We start from the raw sequence: 27,967 nt of genomic DNA on the forward strand, positions 1-27,967 counted from the left end.
CAGTTGAGGTACTTTTTGCTGGAGCCTAATATTGCGCCTCTAAACTGTAATGAATTTCTGTTATTATTCACAGGTACACACTTTACACTATTCTGATTAAGTGAAGTAATTGGCTAATTTAACAAATATTTAACATTAAAGGCAAAACAGATGGATTTGATTAATTTCTAACCTTGCTCCTGCCACAATAAAACTTTTAAATGAAGTACATTTATGGAAACATTAATAATTAATTTAAATAATGCCTTTAAATGCTTCACACTGTGCGTTTTTTCGACCCATGTCCTGCATTAAAAATCCTTTAATGCATGGCAGTCTGTTGGTTGTCATTTACATAAACAAAATAGTGTTCCAAAGATGATTGTGACAGATAATTTTTATTCAAAAACATTTTTTGCAGTATTATTTCGAATTATGGAGTAAATAATTTGATTCCGAACATCCACTCAACAAAAACTTTTATAAATCAACCATAATTTTGAAACTGACTTCATATAGTGTTCAGATTAGTGTTTAGATTTTTTTGCTAGAAATGTATGCAAATTAGCATATATTAAAAAAAAACTCATTTGAATATTTCAAAATAACATTTTAAAAACAAATAAAAAACAAACAAAACAAAAGTTCTTAATGTAACCAATCGACTGTGAAAGTGTGGTGATAACTATCAGTTAATTTTTAAATATATTTTCTATTCACCTGCAGTGTCTTCTCCTAAACTTTCACCTTTTAAGAATATTCAGATCATTGTTTTGACACTGATGTACACCACAACACCAAGTGGAAACTTAAAAAATGATATAACACAACATTTTTCACATTTAATCTTGCACATAACAACGTGCCCAAGATTTTGGTTAAAAGTGTTCTCATTATTTATAGCCCTATTTTTCTTAACAGAATCAGTTAATTAACCCAAACCAGAAAAGCTTAATTTCTTACTCAATATTCAATAATCCATTAAAAGTTGCAACCATTTTATTTAAATTAGTTAATTTGTAACATACATAACTTCTGTTATTTTTTAATCCTTTTGCAGTTTAATTTGAATTGTTTACTTCTACATTTAGTTTACTTATTGCTATTATATGCATTAAAGTAAACATTTTTGCAGCTATGTAAATATAGTTATAGCACTATATTTCGTGATTGAAATTTTGCAATTATTGTAACAAGAAAATGTGATATCTTCATCTACCTATATGTTAATGTGCACACGCAATGGCTATGGCAGTGGTGACAAATCTGAAGCAGTTTTCATCTTCCTCCTGCAGGAGTTGTCGTCAGCTAATGACTTCATACATATTAGATATGCATTCGAGAAGCACGCACACATGCAAATTCATCTCAACACTGTGAAATGCTCACATTTTGGCAGATTTGATTGATTGCTCAACGTCGTCTCTTTACTTTCAGATGAATTTGTGCCAGAGCACCAGGCACTAATGTTCCTCATGTATTCCTCACACTGCATGCGCACAAAAGGCAAAGCTCAACTCATGCATATTTATTAGCTTGTGTGCAAATAGTTTAGCATGATGTTTTAATGTGCTGTTTTCAGACTCTTTGATCATTTAGAAGCATAATCATCAAATTAGAAGTCATAATTTACTGTCACTATTTCAGTAGCACATTAAGTTGCAAAGTTGTCATTGCACAGTGATTAGAGGGAACAATCTGATTATTGTTGAATAATTTATTGCATGATAAAAAAAGAAAGGTAACTGTTAAAGGTGCTTAGGTGATTGCAATGTTAGGTGAGTCTCTTCACATTCCAATAGTAATGATTAAAGTAAATTATCTAGATCAGTAGTTCTCAAACTTTTTTCACTAAGTACCATGTCAGGAAAAAAATGTCTCTCCAAGTACCACCATAATGACCGGTATTAAAATACAGTAGCATAATAGGCCTAATTAAGCAACTACAGCTCTGCACAGTTCAAAAACGTGGCAGATTAATTCTTATAATTAGGAATATTTATCATTGTAGTATTAATTGTAGTATTATTCAGTTCAATTCAGCTTTATTTGTATAGCGCTTTTACAATGTAGATTGTGTCAAAGCAGCTTCACATAAATGGTCATAGTAACTGGATCAGGGTAATTCAGTTTTTAGTGTTTAAGTTCAGTTCAGTTTAGCTCAGTTCAGTGTGGTTTGGAATCATTACTGAGAGTCCAAACACTGAAGAGCAAATTCATCGATGTGTAGCTTTTCAGATCCTGAACCATGCAAGCCAGTGGCGACAGCGGAGAGGGAAAAAAACTTCACCATTAGGAGAGTGAAGAAAAAAAACCTTGAGAGAACCAGACTTAGTTCGGCACGACCATTTTGATTTCTCCGCTGGCCAAAATATAAAGTACTAAAGTTTTCTAACTGGTAAATGACATGATCTAGTGAGAATCTGTCATCTTTAATGTGCGCGTTCGTGATTTCTGGAGGCATGGCTTTGGACGGCAGGGGATTTTCATAAATATTTTGCTAAACAGTTCGCATTTTGGCAGATCACCTACTGCACCTTTAATGATTGCGAGTTAAGGTCACAGATATGTTTATAAAACTCACGACTGATTTTGTCAGACAGTTCTAAAAATGCAGCTTGATACTAACATTTCTCTAATAAATAAATAACTTTTAATATTTTAATATTTTTTTATTTAAAAATTTATTCATTCTTCATTTTCTTGTCAGCTTAGTCCCTTTATTAATCCGCGATCGCCACAGCGGAATGAACCGCCAACTTAACCAGCAAGTTTTTTACGCAGCGGATGCCCTTCCAGCTGCAACCCATCTCTGGGAAATTATTTTAAAATACATTCTGTTATTAGGAGACAATACTCATAAATATATCATTTTATTAATATTGGATATCATAATATTGAACCTCTAACATGCAAAGATTTCCTGTTATGATCTACATAAAATAATTCACATTTTGTTGTTATTGGTAACTTGTTATTAGTTATTGACAAAAACAAAATATATACAAATAATGATAAAAACCTGGCTTTTTTTATTGAGGTAAAAGAAATTTTGAAGAAATTTCTGAATGTCTCTTAATTTCTAACCCTCCTCAGCTATCATCAATTTCTTAAATAAAGATAATTTTTGAAAACATTAATAGTAAATGACACAGTTAAGTGCCATCTTTTGCAAATCTCAAAATGAATATCAATTTTCACACTGTGCAATATTTTGCTGTGTTTCTCCTGATTAAATTTTTTTATTATTATTTAGAAACAATTGACTTTTAATAAATAATATATGCTAGAATTAATTTATGCATTAAACATTTTCAAGAACAATAGTGTGCTTGTTATTGTTGAGAAATATTTGAATACATTTAAATACAAACATTTGAAAATGACAATTTCCAAATAAAACAAACATAACCTATATGTCATCAAAATATGAATTTTAAAACTTAAAAAAGACAGAAATACAGAAGTCTAGATATATTTAAAAATTTCTGTTTCAAAATTTTACAAATCTGCCGTGTAGTGGTTCTCAGATGCAGAGTAAGAGTCTACTAACTATATGTATATGTGTCAGCAATATGTTTAATTTACAAATGCTGCAGTGGTATTATTATGACGCTGACAAACAGGGTTTTAATACGTTGAACTTTGATGCTATTTTTAGAATGATGCAGTGTAGTGTCTGTCAGTGCAGGCAGATGAAACTATTTCTGGTGCTGTTTCAAGAAATAAAAACTATATTCTGAAAATAACCAAAGACAGTCACTTTAAAACATTCAAATGAGATCAAAAACAAATTGAAATGGGGAAAAAACATGACTTTTAGATTTGATGAATCCAGCCAGAATATCTGATGCTCCTGAATCTCTGACTATATCAGCGTTAGAGCGAACAGAACGTGTCCGCCAGAAATGGTGAGCTGAAATGTACCTAAACGGCTGATCTGTTTTTTATTGCCTAAGTGAATGTGAGCCTGTTTTCCAGTAGATTTGGTGCTTAATCAATTTACCCCGGCCAGATTCCCAGGCATCCTAACCTTTCAGCTGACACGGATACAGATTTACAATGTTTGCAAATGTGGAAGGGAAAGCGCTCTCGCTCAGCCTGCCGTCACATGGCCCTTTGTAGGCAATGATGCAAGTTCAATTGGAAGCTGAGATGTCAAGATATTAAATATTCTGTCACATGTTCCTGTAATGGAGTCACAGCCACAGGGATTCTTTTGACAAGGACTCGTTTCATCAGATCAGATATACTTTCTTTTTCTCTTCCCCTCTTTCATCCCTCCCTTTTTTGCAGATGTAATCAAAAATGAACAAAACAGATAAACATCTACAACAAAACCTCAATAATAGAGGCAACAAACACTTTTTTAGTTTAAGTTTATAGACAATTGGATCCCACTTTATATTAAGTAGCCCCTACTACCAGACACTTACATCAAAAAGTAAGTACAATAATGTGTTCATATTGTATATACAACACTTCTGGTGCTACTGGTGAGATTAGGCACAGATCTGGTGGCATGGATAGGCATAAAGGTCGGTTAAAGGCTGATTTATACTTCTTCGTTGAGTGATCGGCATGACCCCCAGCGCCTGTCTTGTGCTTAGTCTTGCATTTATACTTCTGCACACTGATTGTGTTGCTCTGCAATAACACTTCTGAAATGCTAGTTGGCAGTAGGTTATTATGTTCCTCTGTATGGAGTTTGTTTGCTTGTGTTTGTATTTTCCGAAAGCTACAAGTGGCTAGAACCTGCTTATTCAGCAGGGGAACAGTCGGACGTGAAACAACTTTAATCATAAGGTAAACACAAAACAACAGTTTCTATGTAGAGCTCCATCGGGCTTGCGGCTCACAGCACTGCCCACGCTTGTCAGCAGTACCAAGCCAACCAATCACAGAGCTTGTACTACGTGTGGTTGCGATGTGTAGTTACATTTTTTGAGAGGTGCACGTCAGCATTGGAGTCAGCCAATGGTCTGCGCCGGACTATACATGTGCGCTTGACACAGAAGTATAAATCAGCCTTAAGGTGTATGGGATGAGTCAATAGTTTCATTATAAATATAATTACATAAATTATTTACAAATCTTATCACATACAGAAATCATTTTTAAAATCTAAATGAAAACATGTGTTTAATGTACATAATAATTGGCATTGTACCAAATGATTAATTTAAGTCTAAGTACATAGAGGTTAAGACCACTTAATATAAAGTTAGACCGAAAATTGCATGGAACACATTGCCTTAATCCATTTAAAGGACATCACAAGGTGAAAATAAACAGTAGTTTAACTATCTTAGAACTACATGGAACCTTAAGAGTGGTTTAAAGCAAAGGGTTTCCACACAATTTTCTAGTGAAGTCAACTATTTGTATTAAAAAGATATTCACCCAAAAAAATTATATTTACTATTTACACACTCTCAGGTTTATTCTGTTGAACACTAAATAAGTTAATTTGAAGATGGCTCAAAACTTCTAACCACTGACCTACCATAGTAGGAAAAACAAATCACATGTAAGTTCAGGTTTCCAACATATGTTTTCTTTTGCGTTCAACAGGTTTGAAATAGTTTTCTTGGTGAACTACTTCCTAAAGAGTACTCTAGCTACACCCATTGCTGTTCAATAGCTATCAGTAACTTACATTAGTAGTTTAATGCATTGAGAAATGCACTATAGACATGGCCAAGAAGATCTGCTGAAGTTCAGTTCAAGCATTAGAATGAAGAAGAAAGGTGATTTAAGTGACTTTGAACATGAAATGATTGTTGGTGTTAGACAGACTGCTTTGATTATTTCAGAAATGAATAACATATAGGGTATTTTCACACACAAATAAAAGGTTTAAAGAGAAACGTCAGGAAAAACAAATTCAGTGACAGTAGCCAGATTGTTGATGAGCTCACTAGAACAAAAGACAGGGGAAATATTGCAAAATCTAATGAGTTTCAATTTCTGCAGGATTTAGGTGGTTGAGTCAGAATGTGGCATAAATTTCACAAATGTGTGTTTCCAACCTAACTTTACTCAGTTGTTTTAGGCTGCTGTTGATGGTGTAATGTCCTGGGAGAGATTTTCACTCTGTGTCTCTTGGTACTAATTGAGCGTTGTTTAAATGCCAAAGTCTAATTATCGCTGTTGACCATGCCTGTTCCTTATGACCACAGTGTTCACATCGATGGCATTCCATATTCCAGCAGGATAATGCACCACATCACTGGTCTCTTGAACATGACAGTGAGTTCGCTAGACTCAAATGGCCTTCCCAATCACTAGATCTTAATCCAAGAGCACCTTTGGTATGTGGTAAAATGCCAGATTTATATCATGGATGTGCAGCAGACCAATCTGCAGAAAGTGTGTGATACCATCACATCAATAAGGATCAAAATCTCTGAAGAATGTTTCCTGCACCCTGTTTAATCCGTGTACATCAAATGAGTGCTGTTTAAAAGGCAAAAGGGGGTCTGACCTGGTATAAACACGGAGCAAAGCAGCTTAGCACAACTAAACTATCCTAAAGACACACGGCTGTGACTCTTATTAATGACTGCCGCACCTAATGAGGAAAATTGGTGCTTCTGAACACACAAACAAAAACGATGCTATTAGTCACGATAATGGATGTGTTTACATGTTGATGTGATGTTATACTTGCATACAGGTTTCTGATTATTTTGCATATGGAGGGCAAGGGACATTTTCTATTGTCGGTTTCTTTTTCTTTTTTGAATCAATATATTTATTATGTCCGCATCAAGAATTTACAGAATCATTTCAATATACACGCACTGTACACATTCTTTTCCAACCACCCTCCCTTACAAAACAGAACACTTAAATAGACATAACTGTGATACATTGAGCTGATGTGTGAAATAAGAGGAAGCAAACAAGTAAATAAATAAACAGTTATGACAAATAAAAGATTAAAGCCAAGAAGAGTCACATTATACCATCAGCAGTTTTAGTCAATGTAATGCCCAAATTATTCATGTATTCAGTAAATGTCAGTTTCTTTTTTTTTTATTGTATTTTATCACTTTTAGTCATTTACACATAATTTAACCTACTTGAAAGCATTAAAATATGTTTACACCCATCCAAGGACAAGAAACTTTTTTTTTTGCTAATAATATACATTGCAGCATCATCTCTTTTCTATCAGTGTCTTAAATGGTTTATGCAAGAACCTGGTCTTTCAAAACGCCACCTTTCAGAGAGTATACCCAGCTTGATTGGTCAGATGACCAGCCTGTTGTGATTGGTTTACCACTTAGAGTCTGTCAGAAAGTAATGTCCACTTCAATATGCAAATATCAACTGCAGAGGCTTCTACAGCACTTGTATATGTAGTGACAGCAACAATGGTGTTGGATTTACCATATCAGCTACAAGTTGTACAAATTTGAGATACAGTACCTGACAAAAGTCTTGTCGTCTATCACAGTTATAAGAACTCGACTAGTTTTAGTTGATCATTTGGAAAAGTGACAGAAGGTAGATTTTTCTGACGAATCATTTGTTGAACTCAACCCAGGCTCATTTTGAAAACGTACCTCTATATACTGTACGTTTCTGTACGCATTTTGCTGTTTTTGTTTTCGTGAATCCTTGTGTTTTCATATCTCAAATTTCTCTCGCAAGTACCATTCACGCATGCTGTTCTCGCGTAAACCCACCAGAAGCCACTGTTGACTGACTGTTTGACTGACTGACTGACTGACTGACTGACCGACCGACCAATCGACTGACCCACCCTCATCCTTCCCTAAACCCAACCAATTTTATCGAGTGACTCGCCCACCCACTTGCCTAAACCCAACCAACAATTTTCAAAAGCAATCCAGAAAAAGAAAAGCCCTCGTCTGATTTTTACCACGCTTTCCGATTTTACAACTTTCTCATCCTGTTTTTTACTTGTTTATTTTATTTTTAACTCCTCTCTGTGTCTCAAGTCCGCCAACGTACATGACGAGCTTACTGGACAAACTGATTGCAGCGGGAAAGTCGTCCACCTGGAGGTAAGCGGTCAGTGGTAAGCACGAAAAGGAACGCCATCGTACTGCTCTGTAGCGTTCGTTTAAAAAATGAAATGCAGCCATACGTATCTCGGATATTAATTGTGACATAATTCACAATCTCCAGAAATATAGGACAACGTTTTCAGAATGAGCCTGTGTTGGTTGAACTGCATCACAATCATCACAAATACTGCAGAAGACCTGTTGGAACCTGCATGGACCCAAGATTCTCCCATAAATCAGTCAAGTTTGGTGAAGAAAAAATCATGGTTTGGGGTTACATTCAGTATGGAGCATGTGAGAGATCTGCAGACTAGATGTCAACATCAACAGCCTGAGGTATCAACCCATTTGTGCTGCCCGTTACATTACAAACCACAGAAGAGAGCAAATTCATCAGCAGGATAGAGCTCCTTCTTATACTTCAGCCTCTACAGTAAAGTTCCTGAAAGCAAAGAAGGTCAAGGAGCTTCAGCATTGGCCAGCCCAGTCACCAGACATAAACATTATTGAGCATGTCTGGGGTGGAATGAAGGAGGAGGCATTGACGATGAATCCAAAGAAACTGGGAGTCCTGCAAGAACGCTTTCTTTGCCATTCCAGATGACTTTATTAACAAGTTTTTTGAGTCACTGCAGAGGTGAGTGGATGCAGTCGTCCAAGCTCATTGGAGTCATAAACAATATTAATTCTCTTTTCACTGCACCATGACTTTATATTTTGTACTGTACATTATTTCTTTTAAGTGACAAGACTTTAGTCTCAGCAAAATCAGACCTTACTGTCCTAATTAAATAAATAAAAATCAAGGCATGATCATATTTTACTTTGGTAAAATAAGCGTAATTTAGAGGCCTTTGCCTTTCACACAAGCCAATTCTGATACCAAATCATCAACTTGAACTCAATTTATTATTTGTTGGTCCTAAAACTTAGATAGGCTACAAGACTTTTGTCAGGTAGTGTACAATGGGGAGAGCATGGACAGTAGAGCTCACAGCGCACATAACAATATCTACAACTATAAACTCTTCCAGGCCTCAGCTACTAATGAATTATTTGACAGCAGTAGAAGTAGACAGTTCACAGACAGCCAATAACAACTATATAGTGGATAATTTATTTTAAATCTAAATGTGATTTTTGCAGGAAATAAGACTGCAATAAGCTCTTATTTAGTTCTTTCTTTTGGGAGACAACACTATGTAAAAATTTACCTGAAAAAGCATAACAGTCGATACAACACTACTGTTGAACCACTTTCCTTAAATCGAGAGATTAATTGACTTTGAATAGGTTATAAATAGGCTATTGTCAGGAAGATTTCACCATTTTAATTGATTTGACTGTACTGCATATTGTGTAGTTAAACCAAAAGGGTGATTAGAGAAAGAGGGGGGGAGGTAGGAGCCCAAGTATAATGCTGGCAGTACAATTAATCACCTCCTCTAATCAAATTACACTAACACAGGCTTATCTCCTCCACCCCATGTTTTTCTTTGCTCCACCGCTCTCTTTCTCTCTCTCTCTCTCTCTCTCTCTCTCTTCCTTCTCTATTTCTGGCAGCATCCCAGCTCAAGCAGACGCGTGATGTGATGTGCGCATCTTTTACCGATGCAATGTTATGAATGTGTCATGCTGAGACAATTGCCACAGAACTTTTCTAATGAACAGAGCAGGAGTAAAAACTGCACAATTTTGCATACAATTTATGCATTTCCGCTAATAAGTCCTGCAATACAGTCTCTCTAGGGTTTAGAGCTGTTTTTTTTTCGCATTTTCTAATGACTTGAACTTGCACATGCATGTCGTAAACAGCACACAGAAAGCACAAACACAGGTACTTTGGTGGATTTAAGGCTCATATAAAGGCAAACAAGATTAAGGTGGTTCTCTGCTATCGTTTCCTCTGTAAATCACATGCTCTTTATGCCATTTCCTCCTTTGAGTTGTTGTGTACTTCAGGAGAAACAGAATAACCCAAATGGGACTATTTTTAGAAAAGATGTTAAATTCATGAAACCTCAACTTCAGCTGTGCTAAGGAGAACAGCAAATGAGAGTGTGAAGGAGAGAGGAGACAGAAAGTGGATGGTGGAATTTTAATGCGTCAGTCATACTTTTAGTGGTCAGTAACCTATTCAGTCACAGTTTTCTTTGTTATGGTGAAGGGTTAGAGAAAATGTCATGTTTTAAATAGTGATGGAGAAAAGTGTTTTTATTCGCACGAGATCTGCACAAGATAATATACTGGAATAATACAGATTTATTCTTTTTAATTGTTTTAATTGACAGATTTACTAGTGTAATTATCATTAAACAACATAAAACCTTGAGAGTGGTTTAATGCAAAGTGTTTCCACACAGTTTGTGTCACAAATTGAGTCATAATAGTATCACAATTTGTGTTAAAGGGATAGTTCACCCAAAAATGAATTTTTACACACTAGTAGGTTTATTCTGTTGACAAAATAAGATAATTTGTAGACAGCTGAAAACCTTTAACCATTGACTTACCATAATAGGAAAAACAAATCACATGGAAGTGAATGGTTACAGGTTTTTAACATTTTTTTTAATATCATATTTTGTGTTCAACAGAAGAAAGAAACTCTAACAGGTTTAAAACAATTAAAGGATGGGCAAATGATGACAGAATTTTCATTTTTTGGGTGAACTACTTCCTAAAGAGTACCCTAGGTACACCTGTTCAGCTGCTGTTCAATATCTATCATTAAGTCATGTCAGCAGTTAAATGCATTGAGAAATACAGTAGACATGGTCAAGAAGATCTGCTGAAGATCAATCCAAGCATCAGAATGAGGAAGACAGTTGCTTTAAGTGACTCTGAACATCAATTGCTGGTTGGTGTCAGACAGACTGCTTTGAGTATTTCAGAAATTAATAACATATTGGGGATTTTCAACTACAGAGAAGTTTTCAACTTAAGAGAAATGACAGAAAAACACATCCAGTGAGTGGCAGATCTGTGGGTGAAAATACTTTGTTGATGTTGGTAGTTGTAGGACAGTGGCCAGATTGGTTTGAGTTGATGAGCTTACTAAAACAAAAGACTGGGGAACTATTGTCAATTTCTTTAAGATTTGGGTGGAGAGTTAGAGAGGAGACAGAAAGTGGATGGTGGAATATTAATGCACTTTTAGTGGTCAGTAATCTGTTCAGTCACGATTTTCTGTGTGACTTTCTTCCAGAGGTTTTCATTGATTTACATTGGGAAGTTTACAAAATGATCTATGCAAAAATATCTTCACTTAATATTCTGATTTCTGGCATAAAAATGTGTATTTTTGGCTATTCCTACAAATATACCTGTGGAACGTGAGACTGGTTGTGTGGTCCAGTGTCACATATCAGGATTTCTACTTAAAAGTTAAATTCAAAGGTACTTTCTGCTTCTTGCCATTATAAAATGTACTGGAATTTTTCTGAGTGAAAATGGTTTTGAATATTTGTTCCGGTGTACAATACCGGTTAAAAGTTTGGGGTCAGTAGGATTTTTAAATGTTTAAAAAATATTCTTATCCTGCTCACCAAGTCTGCATTTATTTAATCAAAAATACAGTGCAAATTGTAAAATTGTGAAATATTATTGCACTATAAAATAACTGTTTAAAAGTAGCTTATAAATTAATTTAACTATTTAATTCAGTGATTTTAAAGATTTTTTAGCCTTATTACTTCAGTCTTCAAAGTCACATGATTCTTCAGAAATCACTCTGATATTAATTATTATTATTAGTAATATTATTATTCTTAATGGTAATAATAACAAAGCAATAATGACTGGAGTAATAGTTTTATTTGAAGCTACATACAATAAGAAAGCAGTTATTTAATTGATTTATATTTGTTTTAACAAATATTTAGCAATTTAGCAGACTTATTTTCTTTTTAAAAACATGAATAAAAAACTGACCCCAAACTTTTGACCAGTAGTGTAAATACAGTAATACATACTGTAAATGAGTAAAAGATCAAACAGGTTTTCAAGCAGCAAAACAGTAACTGTACTTTTTACATTTTCAAGCTGAATGACTTTGGAACATTTTTCACCCATAGTCTTACATTGTATTTAAACTTAGTTTGAAAAACTAAACACTACTTGTGTATATTAGCTTTCTGTGTACAGACATACTGTATAAAATCTACCCAATGTGAAACATGTGCATGTGAGCGGTGCTTGACTGGAATTTAGTCCATATACCGGCGTATTTGTAGCTAACTGCATGTTTGCCAGCGATCTGCCAGGATTAGATCACAGGTGATTGTGACATCATGCATATCATGTCATTGTGTAATTTATAATAGCATATAAAAATGTCTTAAAAAATACTACCAAGTGTCCAAGACAATTGTACAACCTCAAAAATCAAACAACTGACACACTCAGTGGTGTCTCGCACGATTAAAGAGTGTACATCAGGGTGTTTAATGAGCTGCTGGGCTCTCTTATTTGTTCATTTGTTAATGAACGTTCATCTGTCTCTGTAATGAAAAACAGATGTGAGCAAGTGTGTGCGTTTGATGCAACGAGACAGTCTGGATTGAACCGTGAAAACAGTTAAAGCTAAACTCTGTACAAACGCCCACACTGTGACCCCACACACACATTGATACATCTGGACGTGTCTGTGTCCTGTGCGTGTCATGTCAGGACGTCTACATTGAGTGTCTTTGTCTGTGTGTGTGTCTGTGTGTGTGTGTGTTCAGCAGGATACTGGCTGTCAGCTCCATTCCACGTTCATGTCACCCTGGAGCCAAATCTGTCCCCAGATCAGCAAAGACTGTCAAACTGCATATTTATACATCACCACTTATTCACACAAACACACACACAAGCGCACACACACACACACACACACACACACACACACACGCACACACACACACACACAAACACACACACACACACACACACACACACACACACACACACACACACACACACACATACAGTACATACAAGAATCTTATTAATTGTTGGGCAAAACTGTGTAGCTTTTAACATTTTTATATCGTAAAGATTTGTAAAAATTTGGAAATGTACACGAACTTTAGATGACTTTGATACCTGTGACAATCACAAATCATTTGAAAGCTAGACACAACATTAATCATCACATCCATGGATGAAATCTGAATATCTGGTGCATATGGCATACAAAATAAAGTATCGATCGGATATATTCTGTGTAGGATCTTCAAATTAATTTAGTTAACTTTAATTTAATTATCTCTTTGGCAACACTTTACTTTAAGAAAGCATTTATAATACCGTCAAAACCTTTATAACAATGACAGGTCTTAAATATGAATGAAATTTTATCCATGTCATTTTAAGAGCTAAGGTGACATTGTTTGAGATGCCTTTGTTATGATAACTTGACAAAAGCAAATACAAAACCTGTCTTTGTCTTGGCAACTTAACAATATGATTTCACGTCATAAATCTGTCATAAACATTACTGCCATGAGGCCTTTATACTTGTGTCATTAATATTATAACAGTCTCATTAATATTTTTTTAAAAATTAAATATGATCAAATGGTAAAATATTATTAAATATTAATGACACTGTTATATACTGTATTTCTTGGACAAATATTGACACTTTTAATGTGACGTTTTAATAACATATTAAGTTTGTTCCACTGAAAAAAAAAATCTTCATGACAATTATAATGGACAGTAGCTACAGTATGTTTCCATCCACCTATTCTTATGCACATTTTGGATATGCGCATTAAAAAAATTGGTTGATGGAATCGCCAAGATGCACATTCAGTTTTGAAAATGCGCATAAAAAGGGTATGCGCATAACTGAGTAGGATAGACTTTTTATCCGATGCGCATAAACTATGATGGACACACTTTTACAAAAAAAAAAATTCCAGTTTGCACATTACAAAAGTCATGTGATTTTGTAATAAAAGATCATGTGATGACAACATGTACGTGACTGGACAAACCAGAAGGCTGAGCACATTGTAAAACATCTGAGATGTTGATTTGTCATTCTAAAACGCATTAGCCATTTCAGTATATAACGGTCACACACAAGGAAGACAAACATGATTATCTTTTAAGGGTTTTATTCAAAACCACGTTGCTGAATCAGAGTGATGAAGCAGGGGAGTGGTGTTGTAGTTAGTAGCGATCTCGGTAACAGTTCATAATGTAAACATCTGAAAGTGAGCGATCTCATACACTGTTTGTTCTGGGAAACATTAAAGGGTAAGCAATCTCACACACAGTTCATCAGGTAAACATCAGATCTTCAGGTAAACGCCAGAATAGCTTAAGTCACTTCCCTTATTCAGAAGTCATGCGTCCATAGGTGAAATGGAGACATCCATGGGAGAAGATGAGTGGAAGAAGAAGAGAAGATGTGGTGAACCATCCAAATTTGATACCGGCCGATGAGTGAGTGAATGGGGTGGATATTTATAGTGTTTGCTGGTGCAGCTTTGGGTAATTAGTATGCTGGTGATTGTTCACGGGTGTGGTGAGAGGTGACCGGCGAGGGAGAACGCTGATTAAGAGAACAGGAACGAGCCGATGGTTTGACATACTGTTTTTATATTATTAATTACCTCCAGAATTGTCAAGAGCTTGTCTGTGCTCCACGTCTCAAGTTGCGGTCACACTGGACATTTTTGCCATTGACTTCCATTCATACGCACGCAATTGCGTCAGACCGGAAACGCAGGATCATGCGACAAGTTTCACAGTTCACTGCCGTGCAAAGTTCAAGCTTGGTGAACTTTGACCTGCGAAATCGCATCACTTGACTGCGTGAGACCAATCGAGAATCAAAACATGACCTCTCTGGACAGAAATTTAAAATATGGACCGATCGCTCACTATTTTTAATGTCTAATCATCTTGTTTAATCCAGCCCCTTTTCACGAATTTTGCACGCTCAAACTCTGGTGTAACCGCAGCATCACGCCTTCAAATGCCACCACGCGTTCATTGCATGTCAGCATCGTCTTCTTAGGCATAAAACATTTATTAAATAAAGAAAAGATTGACACAGCTTCTCCCACCACAGCAAGTTTTGTTTTTACTGTTAATATTTGGTGCCAGTTAATCAGGAAATGACAATTTTGTGCTCTTTGACTCCTCGGTAGAAACGCTGCTTTATTTGCACGTCTTTTATGCACTATTCCAGTTTTGCGCACACATTTAATTCACATTTTGGATGAAAACATAGCTAATATTGTTTATGACAGATTTACAACAAGTTATGTCGTCTTGATGATGTCAAGTTTTTATCACAATGGCAGGTTTTGTTGTCTTGGTAATGTCAAATTCTGATGAGAAGAATAGGTTATGATGTAATTTTATGTCTAGTTTTCATAAAGACATCTTAAACAATGTCCCCTTTGGATTTAAAATGCCAGAACTGAGCAAAGAACACTTAATGACAGTTGTTATAAGCATGCATTCATATTTTGACATGTGTCAAGTCATGATTATAAAGGTATTTGAAAAAAGGTTTTTTGCTCTGCTACAGAATGTCAGTTTGTGCTTCAATGCCATGGGGGCACAAAATTGATCACAAGTATTTTCACCTTTAACATGAAGATTGACTGTGTTCCAAAGAAAGAAAAAATAACAGCATCCATGGGATTGAGAACATTATTGAGAACAACAGTGTTGACAGGACACTATTGTTATATTAGGTCATAAGACAGACAAGAGAGTAATGGCAGATTACATTTCTTGTTTGAAGGTATTTAGGAGGGGATTCACACACACACATGCACACACACACACATACACCTTGAGTCCATACAAGTGTAATTTGATTTTCTTCTGTGTGCAGACCCATTACAGGTCGACTAAATCAGTTTAAAAGAGACAATCACTTGCCTTTATTGAATTATTTTCTTTGTGTTCTGTGCTTTCACTCATTTACAATTCACTCTGTCATCTATCATCATCACCACATCTATCCCTCCGCTGGAGCTGGTAGAACTTTTCCATGTTGCTATGTTATTAGCTAATGTGTGTCTGATGCTGAATACTTTATATACAGTATGGTCTTGAGCTTTTAAGCTCTAGAGCTGGACCAGACCAATGCATGAAAAACAGCCATTTTGAGATTTGAAGGTCTAAAACCATTGAGCGAAACAGTGATGTTTAATTAGAGCTTCTCTAATGACACATTTTGACTGTTCAGATTCTACAGCATTTTGCATAGACAATAAAGAGTACCACCAGCAGTTTGAAGTTTCAGCTGTTTGGTCTATTGAGCTGAGTTGACAAAACTGATTTCAAGATTTTAATCAATACTGATATGAACACTTGTCGCACAATCGTAATCTTTGCTGTGTTGATGCATAAACAAAATTTACTGCCATCCAGTAATCACGATAAGCTTTGCATGCTTTGTTATGTTTAATATGGAATGAAGACATTTAGAAAACTGTTTGTTTTTTGTTGCTTTTAAAGCAGATTTCAAAGAATAGATGATGTTTTTAGATATTGCTGTATCAGCATTTTAAATGTGGGAGGAAGTCAATAGCTTAATGTATGAACAATGTGTGCCCTACTAAGAAAACAAAAATCTGTAGGTCTTATGGTTGATGAAAACATAAAAACAGAGATATATTTTTAAAAACTACATTTAAAATGACAAAAATTGTTTAATTGTAAATTATATGCCATGTAACACAACACGAAACATCTCGCAGCACTAAGATCACTGGTTTGAATTCCGGCTTAGTCAGTTGGCATTTCTTTGTGGAGTTTCATGTTCTCCTTGTGTTTGTGTAAGTTTCCTCCGGGTGCTCCGGTTGCCTCCACAGTCTAAAGACATGAGCTATAGGTGAATAAACTTAAATGGCCATATTGTATGTGTGAGAATGCGAGAGTATATGAGTGTTTCGCAGTACCGGATTGCAGCTGGAAGGGCATTTACTGTGTAAAACATTTGCTGGACAAGTTGGCGGTTTATTCCACTGTGGCGACCCCTGATGAATAAAGGGACTAAGCAGAAGGAAATTTTTTAAATGAATGCTATGTAACATTAAATTTCTTTCAGGAATGCTATTCATTGTCCATATCATTTACAATAATGAGAATATTTTTATCTATTTGATTGAAAAAAAGGTGACTTTCTATTTACTTTCTACTTAGAACTTTCTATTTCCATTAACATTACAGTGGTTCCTCGCTGTAATGCAGTTCACTTTTCATGGTCTTACAGTTTCGCTGACTTTTTTCATTCAGTTTGACATGCTTTTTCCTACAGCGCATTGTGTTCTGTGTCCTGACTGGCTGTAGACCATTGTCAATCAATCTCCTCCATGTTGTGTCTACTGTACAGTACAGAATGCATTCAGCTTGCCAAATTTACATAAATCTTCAATTCCTAGCTGTGTGATCGTTCCCCACAATGTCGATAAAACGCTCTGCACCGTCAAAGGCACCTGCGGTAGCACCCAAAAAGCAGAGGATAATAACCATAGCACAAAAAGTTGAACTTTTGGACATGCTTAAGAAAGGTAGAAATTGCATGGCTGTAGGATTGTAGGATCAAATAATTTTGAACTTTGAGATTAACATTAAAAATGTTAACGTCTGTCTGAGAAAAGTGTATAAAGTGTGTAGTGAGGAGTGTTCTTAAAACATCTATAATAGTAGTAAGAAATAAAGCAGAATTCTTCGTGGATTTCGCCTATTGCGGGTTGTTTTTAGAACGTAAAACTTGCGAATAACGAGGGACATCTGTTTATCAGTTCTTTTTCAATTACATGCTTGTATTATCACTTAGTCCCAAAAAGTGAACTCCTGTTACTTTCTCCTACAGCTCTCCTATATGCCACCATCTTTGGTAACGTGACGACAATCTTCCAGCAAATGTACGCCAACACCAACCGCTATCATGAGATGCTGAACAGCGTGCGGGATTTCCTCAAACTCTACCAGGTGCCCAAAGGCTTGAGCGAGAGGGTTATGGATTACATTGCCTCCACCTGGTCAATGTCCCATGGCATCGATACGGAAAAGGTGAAGCCCAACTCCAATTACCCAACATGCAGCTGTCCTATGTTTTTATGTGTGTGTGTGTGTGTGAGTGTTTCTGGCTAAGTATTTTTAAACATTGGTGTGATTCTTTAGCGAGAAGCATCCTCACGCAGTGTGTTTAGACTCGTCCTGTCGTTTAGACTCTAACCACAGGGGGGGAACAGCATGACTCTCTGGATTTGAAGTCCCCGTTGGGCGGACATTGTCAGAATGCTCCAGCTGTCTCCTCTGTTTGGTGATTTAGCCGTCTCATCACACACAGACTCACACTGTTCTCCCCAGAGCCATGTCTCCATGTCTCGGTGACAACCACATGCAGAAAGGGAGATGCTCTGGAAAAGTGAGGGGCTGCTGGGAATGGCAGCTCGGGGATATGTCACACGCTAACACGCTCAGATGCACACATATATACCGGCATGTTTGTCTTTTACCTCTGTCTGTCTGTGTCAGCCTTCTAGCATGCTTCATTGGCATAACAGTAAACAAGCATTTATTTTTTTAATAGAGGGAAAGAAATATGATTAGCGCTGTCAGTTTCATGAGCTGACTTATTACAATTAATTCATTCTTTTTTCTTGATAAGCTCTTAAAAATGTATTTAATGATGCCCCCTGGCTTGAGCACTTTTTGGTAATCAAGCAACAGATTCACTACAATGAACTGTTCAACCCCTTCCTCTTCAACTGTTGTACCCCTTCCTCTTGGCCCTTGAAACAGAGTGTGAAGGGGAAGGGCTTCAAAATTTACACCTAAGAAATGGGCACATCACTACAACACCTGCACATCATCAGATTATTTATTATTATTTCCTTTATTTAGCCAGGAGATTACATTGAGACAGTGATGTGACTGCTTCCAGTGAGACCTGGTTGTACAGAAGATGTTTAAAAGTGCTAAGAGTCGGAAGTGTGTCTAGATTAAGCTGATTTTGCAGGTCATTCCAAGCCCTAGGAGCATAAAAGGAAAAAGCACGTTTGCCAAGTTCTGACAATACCCTTGGGGCTGTTAAACTATACAGGAATTAAATCTAGTGTGTTGGTTATTTATGAGAAATGTTAGCAAATTAAAATAAATAGGATGGTAGTTTATCTAAGAGAGCCTTTAAAGTAAATAAGTACAAATATAATTTTCTCCCTTGATATAAAGATAACCAGTCTAAGGAATCATACAAAATACAGTGATGCATCCGAGAGTCTGCACCTGTGACAAAGCGTATTACTGCATGATAAACAATATCTAGTTTTCAGAGTAGAGTAGTGGCTGCATGCATATAAAGATGATCACCATAATAAGTTATAGACAAAAATGTACTCTCTACTAATTTCTTACGGGCCTTGTGAGAACTTTTTTCGGCTGTCTAAGAAACCTAATTTTGGCCTAAGCTTTTTCAATAACTTGTCAATGTTTATTTCAAAGGTGAATCTCTCGTCAATCCAAATGCTAGGTATTTGTAGGAGCTAACTTTTTCTGTTAGTACACCATTCAAACATGTAATTGTCTGGTCTGTTACCGTAGTGCGTCCACTGCTAAAAATCATTTATTAAGTCTTGAATTTAAACCCAATTTTAAATCCTGCAATGTACACTGTGATACTTGAAAAGTGTTCTGTAAATACTGTACAGCTTGATTTAATTAGTATGCCACTGTATATATTATTGTACCATTTGAGCGTGCCACTGTATATATTATTGTATGTATTGTATCATCATATATTATTGGATATGTCCTTGCGATCTCTTACTTTATATGAAATCGATGACAGTAACTGATGTAGTTATTCCAGTTGCAATATTTTTGGGGTATTTATCCTCAGGAAATCACTGAGGCATATATAACGTTAACATAACGATGTAATTTGGCAATAAGATTGCAGCTGTACTGTGTATTTACACAGGGGCCATATTCATCTATGTAAACACGCAAAAACAATATTTACATTAGAGCAGACACTGTAAAAAGCTCATTCTCAGCCACTAGACTTTAAAAATAAAAACTAAAAATCTCTGTTTCAAGGGCTAACTAGCTTATCCCCTTAGCTCTACACCTTCAAGCTAAAGAGAATTAGAACACCCCTACCCCTTCACGTAAACGTGCAAAATAAGGGGTAGGGAAGGGCTAAGGGGTAGAATTGGGATTGGGCCTTGATTTTTGTCCATAGGGAATTGATCGGATCATTGTTATTTTGCTATTGCTGTGATCTCATGTGAATGACAATTTGTCCTCACAACAAAAACTTAAGGTGTAGATCTGCTATGAACAGACATGCACACATTTTATAGCAGGTCTAGATACTGTAGGTGAAGCTGTTGAAGAGTTTTGGAGAAACAAGTACAACTTGATATTTGCCAACAGATACCCAGATTTTGATATGAGGAAGATGAAGGTTTGAGAGGAAAAATAGCAATGCAGCCAATAGACATAGATTGTAACCACATAGGATGTGCTGCAATTGCATGAATACATAAATCCTGCAGCAGGTCTAGACTAAATTAAGTACCGTGTAAACGTCTTAGAGCACCATTAGATTTGATGTTTTTCATTGTTTTGAGTCCAAAAGTTAATATTGCAAAGGCAGGTGTTATGGGGTTACCCCAGCAAACATTTTTTTTGTATTTAAAAGAAGTCTAATAGGGTATCTGCACAGCTACTGTTTCTTCCCATACAGACAAACTTCCGGTGAACGGTTAATGTGACTATTTAAAATTTTATCCGGTTCCTTTTACATCACTGATGTTGTAATGTAATTAAAATACAACAACTTGAATAGACGTTTGCATTCATTTAGTTTTCAAGCATAAAACAATATATAAAGTCGTTTACACACACACACACACACACACACACACACACACACACACACACACACACACACACACTGTCAGGATCAGCAGGTGAGCGCTGAAACTCTATTGAAAACACTGGGGTAAAAGAAATTGTCATATTTTAAAGACATGGTGCTGAAAAACGTAGTTTGATGCAGTGTTTCATGCACATTCTGAGACCCACTTTATATTGGATGTCTATCAAACAGTGGAGATTGTTGATTTTTTTAAGAAAACAGACCTTAAACGTGCCGATTTAGTAACTGCATACAGTTCACTGGAAGCACTTGACCCAGGTTACTGAAATCAAAAAATCTTCTGCAAGGTTCTGCATATACCCTACAGACTTCTAATAGACGTCTAAAAATAGACAGCTTGGTTAAAATAAGCAAAAGTTTGGACTGTCAATGAAAAATCAAATAGATGTCTTCTGTAAGAATAGCCCAAAACTAGACTCTAGTAGTTATCAAATACACATGAATGAATGAGTATTAGCAAATATTAGACGTGTTTTAAAGATATCTAAATTAAAAGACAAACTTGGGGAAGTGCTGAAAGAAGCCGGGTAATCTTTAGGACAGTCTCATATCTCAGATGATCTTGGTGCCAAAGGTATTTACTCTAAATACTGACTTTTGCTAGAATAAGCCATTTGGTTCTGACAGTTCTGTTTTTAAAACGTTGTTTACATATTTTTCCTACTTTCTTTTAATGAAGGGACCAGAACAGAAAAATGGACGGTCATTAAAAGTTTGCTTGTGGTGGCCTAAGACTTTTGTGCAGTCTTGTATTTTCATTCATTTTATTTTGAATATTCTAGAACAACTTAATAAAGAGACGACCTTTAACCCTCTATAGGACACTCAAATTTTGTAATTATAACTATATGAATTATTTTGTTAACAAAGTAAACATAGTTACCATATATGGTTCCTCAGCAGATAAAGGATTACAGACACAGTATGTAATTTTTGCCATTATAGGGCATACACTCACATCAAAGTCATAGTTTGATGACACAGTACCTCAGTGTAGAATCACGGGAGTTGCCGTTTTCATTACATCCTACAGTTCACCTGCAGAAATCATGTTCACAGATAAGCTGAAGTATTTAAAACGTATTATCATGGTGGTATGAAACAAAGGCTGAAAGATGTTAAAGTGAAATGAAACTATGACACTATACTAGACATAAAAAGTATATACTATACTAGATGCTATGCGGGCCAAAAGCAGTGGAGCTTTTATTAGTCCAGTTCTTCTAGACGTGCATCTTTGTTTTTTTTCCCCTGTTTTCTATAAAACCAAAACTGGAAATCCAAGATTTAAGACTTCATTTGCATGGCAACACATGATATGGTCTGTGTCACTATTTAAAATGACAATTTTTTCTGGATTTGAACATTGCCAGAGCAACGTATGGCTGCATTTTGTCTTTAAAATGAACGCTACAGGGCGGTATGATGCTGTTCCTTTTCTAGCTTACCAACTGACCGCTTACCTCCATATGAATTGCTTTTCAAAACACTGCGGTTGGGTTTAGAGAAGGGGGTGGGCAGATCAAATGGTGCTTTTTAAAATACTATTGGTTGGGTTTATGGAAGGGGGAGTGTGGGGGGATTGGTCGGTTGGTCAGTCAGTTAGTCAACAGTGGCCTATGGTGGATTTACGTGAGAACAGCAGGTGCGAATGGCACTCACGAGAGAAATTAGAGATCCGAAAATGTATACGTAGCAGCCTCTGGCAGATTAGAGAAAACAAAAACTGCAAAAAAAACGTAGCTCCTGGGATGTATTTTGCTCTATCCAGCAATTTATATGGTGGTACGTCTTCAAAATGAGCCTAGGTGTTTTATATAGAAAGGGTGTATCAGGATAACCACAAATCTGTAACATCTCTCTTTTTACAGGTTCTGCAGATCTGTCCTAAAGACATGCGAGCTGATATCTGTGTGCACCTGAACAGGAAGGTCTTCAAGGAACATCCTGCTTTTCGATTGGCCAGTGACGGGTGTTTGCGGGCTCTGGCCATGGAGTTTCAGACCATCCACTGCGCACCGGGGGATCTTATCTACCATGCGGGTGAAAGTGTGGACAGCCTCTGTTTTGTTGTGTCAGGGTCACTAGAGGTCATTCAAGATGACGAGGTGGTCGCCATTCTGGGTAAGAGCAAATCAGACTAGATTAGCAAGGCCACAGTTTTCTTCTCTGTATTTTCAAGATTTAAGTCTTAGTTTACGCATCATGACCTTTGACTACTCCGTTTTGATCATTTCTATTTTTTTAACGCCATAAGCCTGCTTGATCTTCTCCTCTACTTAATGACACCGACATCCCTCTGTCTTGGGTTTAGTCCCCTACGGGAGGATTATTTCCCTCCACAGAGCTTCTATGTGATCATATATCCTGAGTGTCAAACCCACTCCTCTATAGTGTCCTGTACATCTCTTTTGTTTCTTCTAATATTCTGAACCCTCTTTGATCAAGATGTCTAAGTCTTTCCCTTTCTCTGTGCGCAAGACATTCAGAGAACATTAATAAAATAAAAGGAAGACTGTGAGCATAATGCATGTTTTAAAATGCAAAATATGGCCTAAGCTGATGATAAAAAGTAACAATAAAGAGATATCTGAAAGGTTATTTAACTAAAGCGTGTTTAAGGATTCTCTCTAAGTATCAGTTCATACTTTTCTGCCAATAATTCACTTGGAAGCATTCCAGATTGCTTACTGTAGACTTCAGTTCAAAAACACTTCTTCTTTTCACACAATGAATGAACCGTGAAAGTCTATTCCACTAAAAAGTAATAAAAAACAAGTTAATTAATTTTGTATAGTGTAATTTCTACAGTAATTCATAATTTTGAAGGTTCTTTAAAAGTAATTGTTCTTCATAGTGGCTCCACTTACTCACGGAATCTTTGAATTGCACTTTATACTAAAAGATATTTAGATTAACAAAATGCAATTCATACTTAGTAATTCTAAGAAAAAAATGGTCACACTTTACAAAAAGCTTCTATGATAACAATGAACACTACTTTTACAGCATTTATTAATCATAATTTATTAAAATCCAATGTTGTGCTTGTTAAAATTGGTTTAGAGTTTGCTCTGTGAGTTAATAAATTATCAATAGCCCCTTTTACACATACAGACCTTTCTGGAAAATTATGGGCAATTGTCTGTAAAGGTCTGCATGTGTGAACAGGCCCTTTATAAAAATAATAGTAAATCTGTTCTGGAAAGAGAAGTTGTAAAATTACTGGCAATGTGCTCTGTCTGAACGCAAAAGGAAAATTGCCAGAAAAAGCGTGTTTAAGTTTAGAACGCGCTGACATGAGATGTCTACTCCAATCAGAACGTTTAGACACATTCACATCTGTGCTGTTTATGAAAATATAAGTCTTCAATTATTCTTCCAGACACAGTTAGAGGCTACATGTTAGTCAGATAACGTTTCTGTGTTCCTTCTTAATGCCAACTGTTTCAAAAATATTGATATAATGCTTATGATAAACCGCTGTTAATTTACTCTCAAGCTCTGCTTCAGCTGCATGACACACTTGCACATGAAGGAGTTCTCCGGTGTTACGGTTTAACTGGTGACCCTTTAAACTATTCACGTTTGCAGATTGGCAGCCTCTGTTTTGTCACTTTTTCACTGCTACAAAACATGTCCATACCAAATAAATGTTCTTATTGTCAGTGTTTGTCAATTCAGTGTTTGTCAGTGTTTGTCAATTGTCAATTCTAAACATTGGTGATTTCAATATTTGCGTGGCAGAATAAATATTAATGACAAATATAAAAAAAAAGGCACACGGCACATAGAAATATTATGTACATCTTCTCGACATGCGAAAGTGTTCCTCCATGTTTACATCGAAGATGTTCACACTACTTATCCATCTACAGAATGGGTTACATTTGTAAATGTAAACATTTAGCTGTGGTTAATGCTTCTGCTGTTGGATGTCTCTGGCACAAAACATCTGCATGAATTTTAAAGCTTTAAATAAAAGTGAAACCATTAACAAAAGCACGATCCTTCTATGTGTACAAACACAAGCGCAGCTGTTTAGAGGTCATTTCTGGTAATGATGTCAGAATGTAACTGTATGACAGAATGACTGTCTTTGTTTATTAACTAATTTTAACAAAGATGAATAAACACTGTAATAAATTAACTGTTCACTGATTGTTCATGTTAGTGAATTTATTAACTAACTTTAGCCCTTTTCACACAGCGATATAGGTAAATATCTGGAAAATTACCGAACCAACTTCACCGGTAAATTAAAAAAGGTGCTGTTCACACAGGCAAGAATGTTTCTGAACTTTTTTGGAAAGACCATTCACACATCCATTCTAAAATATCGGTAAATTCTGACATCATTAACCAGAAATGAGCTCAAAACCACTGCACTTGTATTTGTAAATATAAAAGGGGTTGGGCTTTTGTTGATGGTAATGTTACATAATATGTGTGTGTGCTGGCACTCACCGGCTGCTTCACGTGCATATGCGTCAAGCAACTGAAGTAGAGCCTGAAGGTAAACAAACAGCGGATAATCATAAGCATTTTGTCAATAGTTTTTTTCCACAATTGACATTAAGAAGGGATATACTGTAGAAACATTATCTTATTAACATCTAGCAGCTAAATGTGTCTGGAAAAGTATTCAAAGGCTTTTATTTTCATAAATAGCGTGGATGTGAATGTGTCTGAATGTTGTGATTGGCTGGAATAGACATCTCACGTCAGCGAGTTCTAAACGTGAACGCACTCATTTCAGCAATTTTCCTTCTGTTTTCAGACAGAGCAGCATTCCGGCAAATTACTGGTGTTACAACTTTTCTTTCCGGAAAATTGCCGGTATTTTCAAAAAGGGCATGTTCACACATGATCCATTTCCGGAAAATTGCCAGTAATTTTTCGGGAAGGTCTGTATGTGTGAAAAGGGCTATTAACTAATGGAACCTTATTGTAACACTTAACCGACAAAACATGGTTCTTAAAAGAATGTTTAATCATCTTTGGAAGCTTAATTTTCAACAGTGTATGTGGTCTTTAAGAGTATGTTTTGGTCATGCTGAACAAAACTGCAAAAAGTTGCTATCACTTCATAATTTTCATAGTTTAGAGTGGAATAAAAGAATAAAAAGGCAAACATTGATCTGAGGTGAGACAAGTGACTTGTAGATGCAGCATCTGTCATTTCCAACATCTGTCTGTTAGTCCCACAGCATGGAATTAGGCTATTTCGCCTCATGAAGCCATAGAGCTGAGCATCTAATTGCTATATTTTTCTCTGTTGACAAACTAACGATGCTTTGCTAAATTTGGCTCTCTGCCACAGCTGTTAAACTGATTTAGGATCAGCCTGGAAGGCCAAAATTTTCTCTTTTGCTTCTTAAATGCACACACACGCACGCACGCACACACACACACACACCATGAAGCCAGAAAAAAGGTTTATTGATTCGACCACTTTTGTGTCAGAGGTCAATGTGCGAGTCTCTGAATACTCAATAGGTTGCTGTAACCTGCAGATCTGTAATGACACCACTGCACACATTACTGATTCTTTCTTCACTTTCACTTAAAAGCACAGTCAAGAGCGCGGTAACATCACCCTTATTGCTGCCATTTATTTATCATTAAACATGTGTGGAGTTCTGCGGGTGCTCCAGTTGTCCCAACTGTCCAAAGACATGCGGTATAGGTGAATTAAAACAAAACTGGCCATAGTGTAGGAGTGTGTGTTTGTAAATGAGAGAGTGTATGGGTGATTCTCAGTGCTGGTTTGCGGCTGGAAGAGCATCCACTGCATAAAACATATGCCAGAGTAATTGGTGGTTCATTCCTCTGTGGCGACTCCTGGTAAATAAAAAATGAAAAATATGAAAAATGAATATTATGAAGCAAAAATTAAAATCATTGCATTTATTTATGTATTTTTTAAACGTAACTTTTCCTGTGATGGCACAGCTGAATTTTCATTGTCTTATGATCTGTCAAAAATCATTCTAGTATGCTTATTTTCTGCTAAAGAAACATTTCTTTTTAATATTAGTTGTTAAAACTTTTATTAAAATGCATCAAAATTGGCAACCACAACTGATTGTTCATGTCTTATAGCCAAACGTGACACTAGATCTCTAGAGAGATAAATCTCTCCTCCTCTCTGCCTGTAGGAAGGAATCTGTATTCTAGAACATTTACTAAGACACAGAAGCGTAAATAATTTATCTGAGTGGACATTTTGGCTCTGTAACCCCAGCTTATCTTAGAAATGAGCATTAAGAGATGGATAGACAAGACTTTTGAGCATTTGTTCAGTTCAGTGAAGGATTGAGAAAATGTTTCATCATCATTTCTCCTCATGATGGGCAGTGCTATATCCTAAGTGTATTACTATTGACCAATTATAAAATCCCACATTTGTGTAGAAGAATGCGGTCTTGCTACAATATGTTTGTGAATAAGAGTTTACCAATGCTTTCAATTGTTTCTGATCTGACGTGTTACTGGTGGAGTTTTACACTAGTAACATTTCACACTGAAGAAATCAGTGCACATGATACGTCTACTGTAATCTGAGATAAGATAGGAGGAGGACAGACAAAACATCATTTACAGTTTATTTTAAGTAAGTTAGAAAGAAATTAATTACTTAAATTAACAATTACTTAGCAGATTATTCTATAAATAACTTAAAACTTTGAAATTGGGAGTAATGATATACTTTTCTAATTTTAGTTTTAGAAAATGTCTAGTGTTCCCTAACACTCCCTTGTCATCGTTTTAAAAAGACATGTTATAATTGTTAAATAATACAGTGCATCTGGAAAGTATTCATTGCACTTCACTTTTTCCACTTTTTTATGTTACAGCCTTATTCCAAAATCGATTAAATTACTCAAAATACATACACACAATACAATAAATTTATAACTTAAAATTAAAATTGTTGCAAAATTGTTTTTAAAAAAACTAAAAAAACTAAAAAGTCACATGTACATAAGTATTCACAGCCTTTGCCATGAAGCTTTCAATTGATCTC

At 35.9% G+C, this 27,967-nt stretch overlaps 3 protein-coding genes across 15 annotated transcripts in view; 1 reads left to right on the forward strand and 2 right to left on the reverse strand.

Annotated features, from left to right (window-relative positions):
• Positions 1-23,057, reverse strand: part of plb1 (phospholipase B1) — a 90,670-nt gene extending 67,613 nt beyond the window's left edge. For both annotated transcript variants that reach the window (XM_073928570.1, XM_073928569.1), the window contains exons 1-2: positions 22,857-23,057; positions 21,896-21,975 (exon numbers count right to left, since the gene is read on the reverse strand). The gene's annotated coding sequence lies outside the window, so the exon portion shown is untranslated. The remainder of the gene's footprint in view (positions 1-21,895; positions 21,976-22,856) is intronic.
• Positions 1-27,967, forward strand: part of kcnh1a (potassium voltage-gated channel, subfamily H (eag-related), member 1a) — a 93,957-nt gene that overhangs the window by 39,286 nt on the left and 26,704 nt on the right. For all 9 annotated transcript variants that reach the window (XM_073927345.1, XM_073927346.1, XM_009293096.5 and 6 more), the window contains 2 exon segments: positions 17,860-18,059; positions 22,809-23,061. In XM_073927345.1, the coding sequence (XP_073783446.1) occupies positions 17,860-18,059; positions 22,809-23,061 (453 nt within the window).
• Positions 21,658-27,967, reverse strand: part of hhat (hedgehog acyltransferase) — a 106,867-nt gene continuing 100,557 nt past the window's right edge. For 2 of the 4 annotated variants that reach the window (XR_012392765.1, XM_073927339.1), the window contains one exon: positions 26,361-26,781. Coding sequence is in view for 1 of the 4 variants with exons in the window: in XM_073927339.1 (XP_073783440.1) it covers positions 26,762-26,781 (20 nt within the window). In the remaining 3 variants the exon portion in view is untranslated. Of the gene's footprint in view, positions 22,189-22,699; positions 23,058-25,404; positions 25,448-26,360; positions 26,782-27,967 lie in introns of those variants that run through there. The other 2 variants (XR_012392767.1, XR_012392766.1) reach the window with 2 other exon arrangements.

This window comes from Danio rerio, chromosome 17, assembly GCF_049306965.1.
Source record: "Danio rerio strain Tuebingen ecotype United States chromosome 17, GRCz12tu, whole genome shotgun sequence".
NCBI classification, from domain to species: Eukaryota; Metazoa; Chordata; class Actinopteri; order Cypriniformes; family Danionidae; genus Danio; species Danio rerio.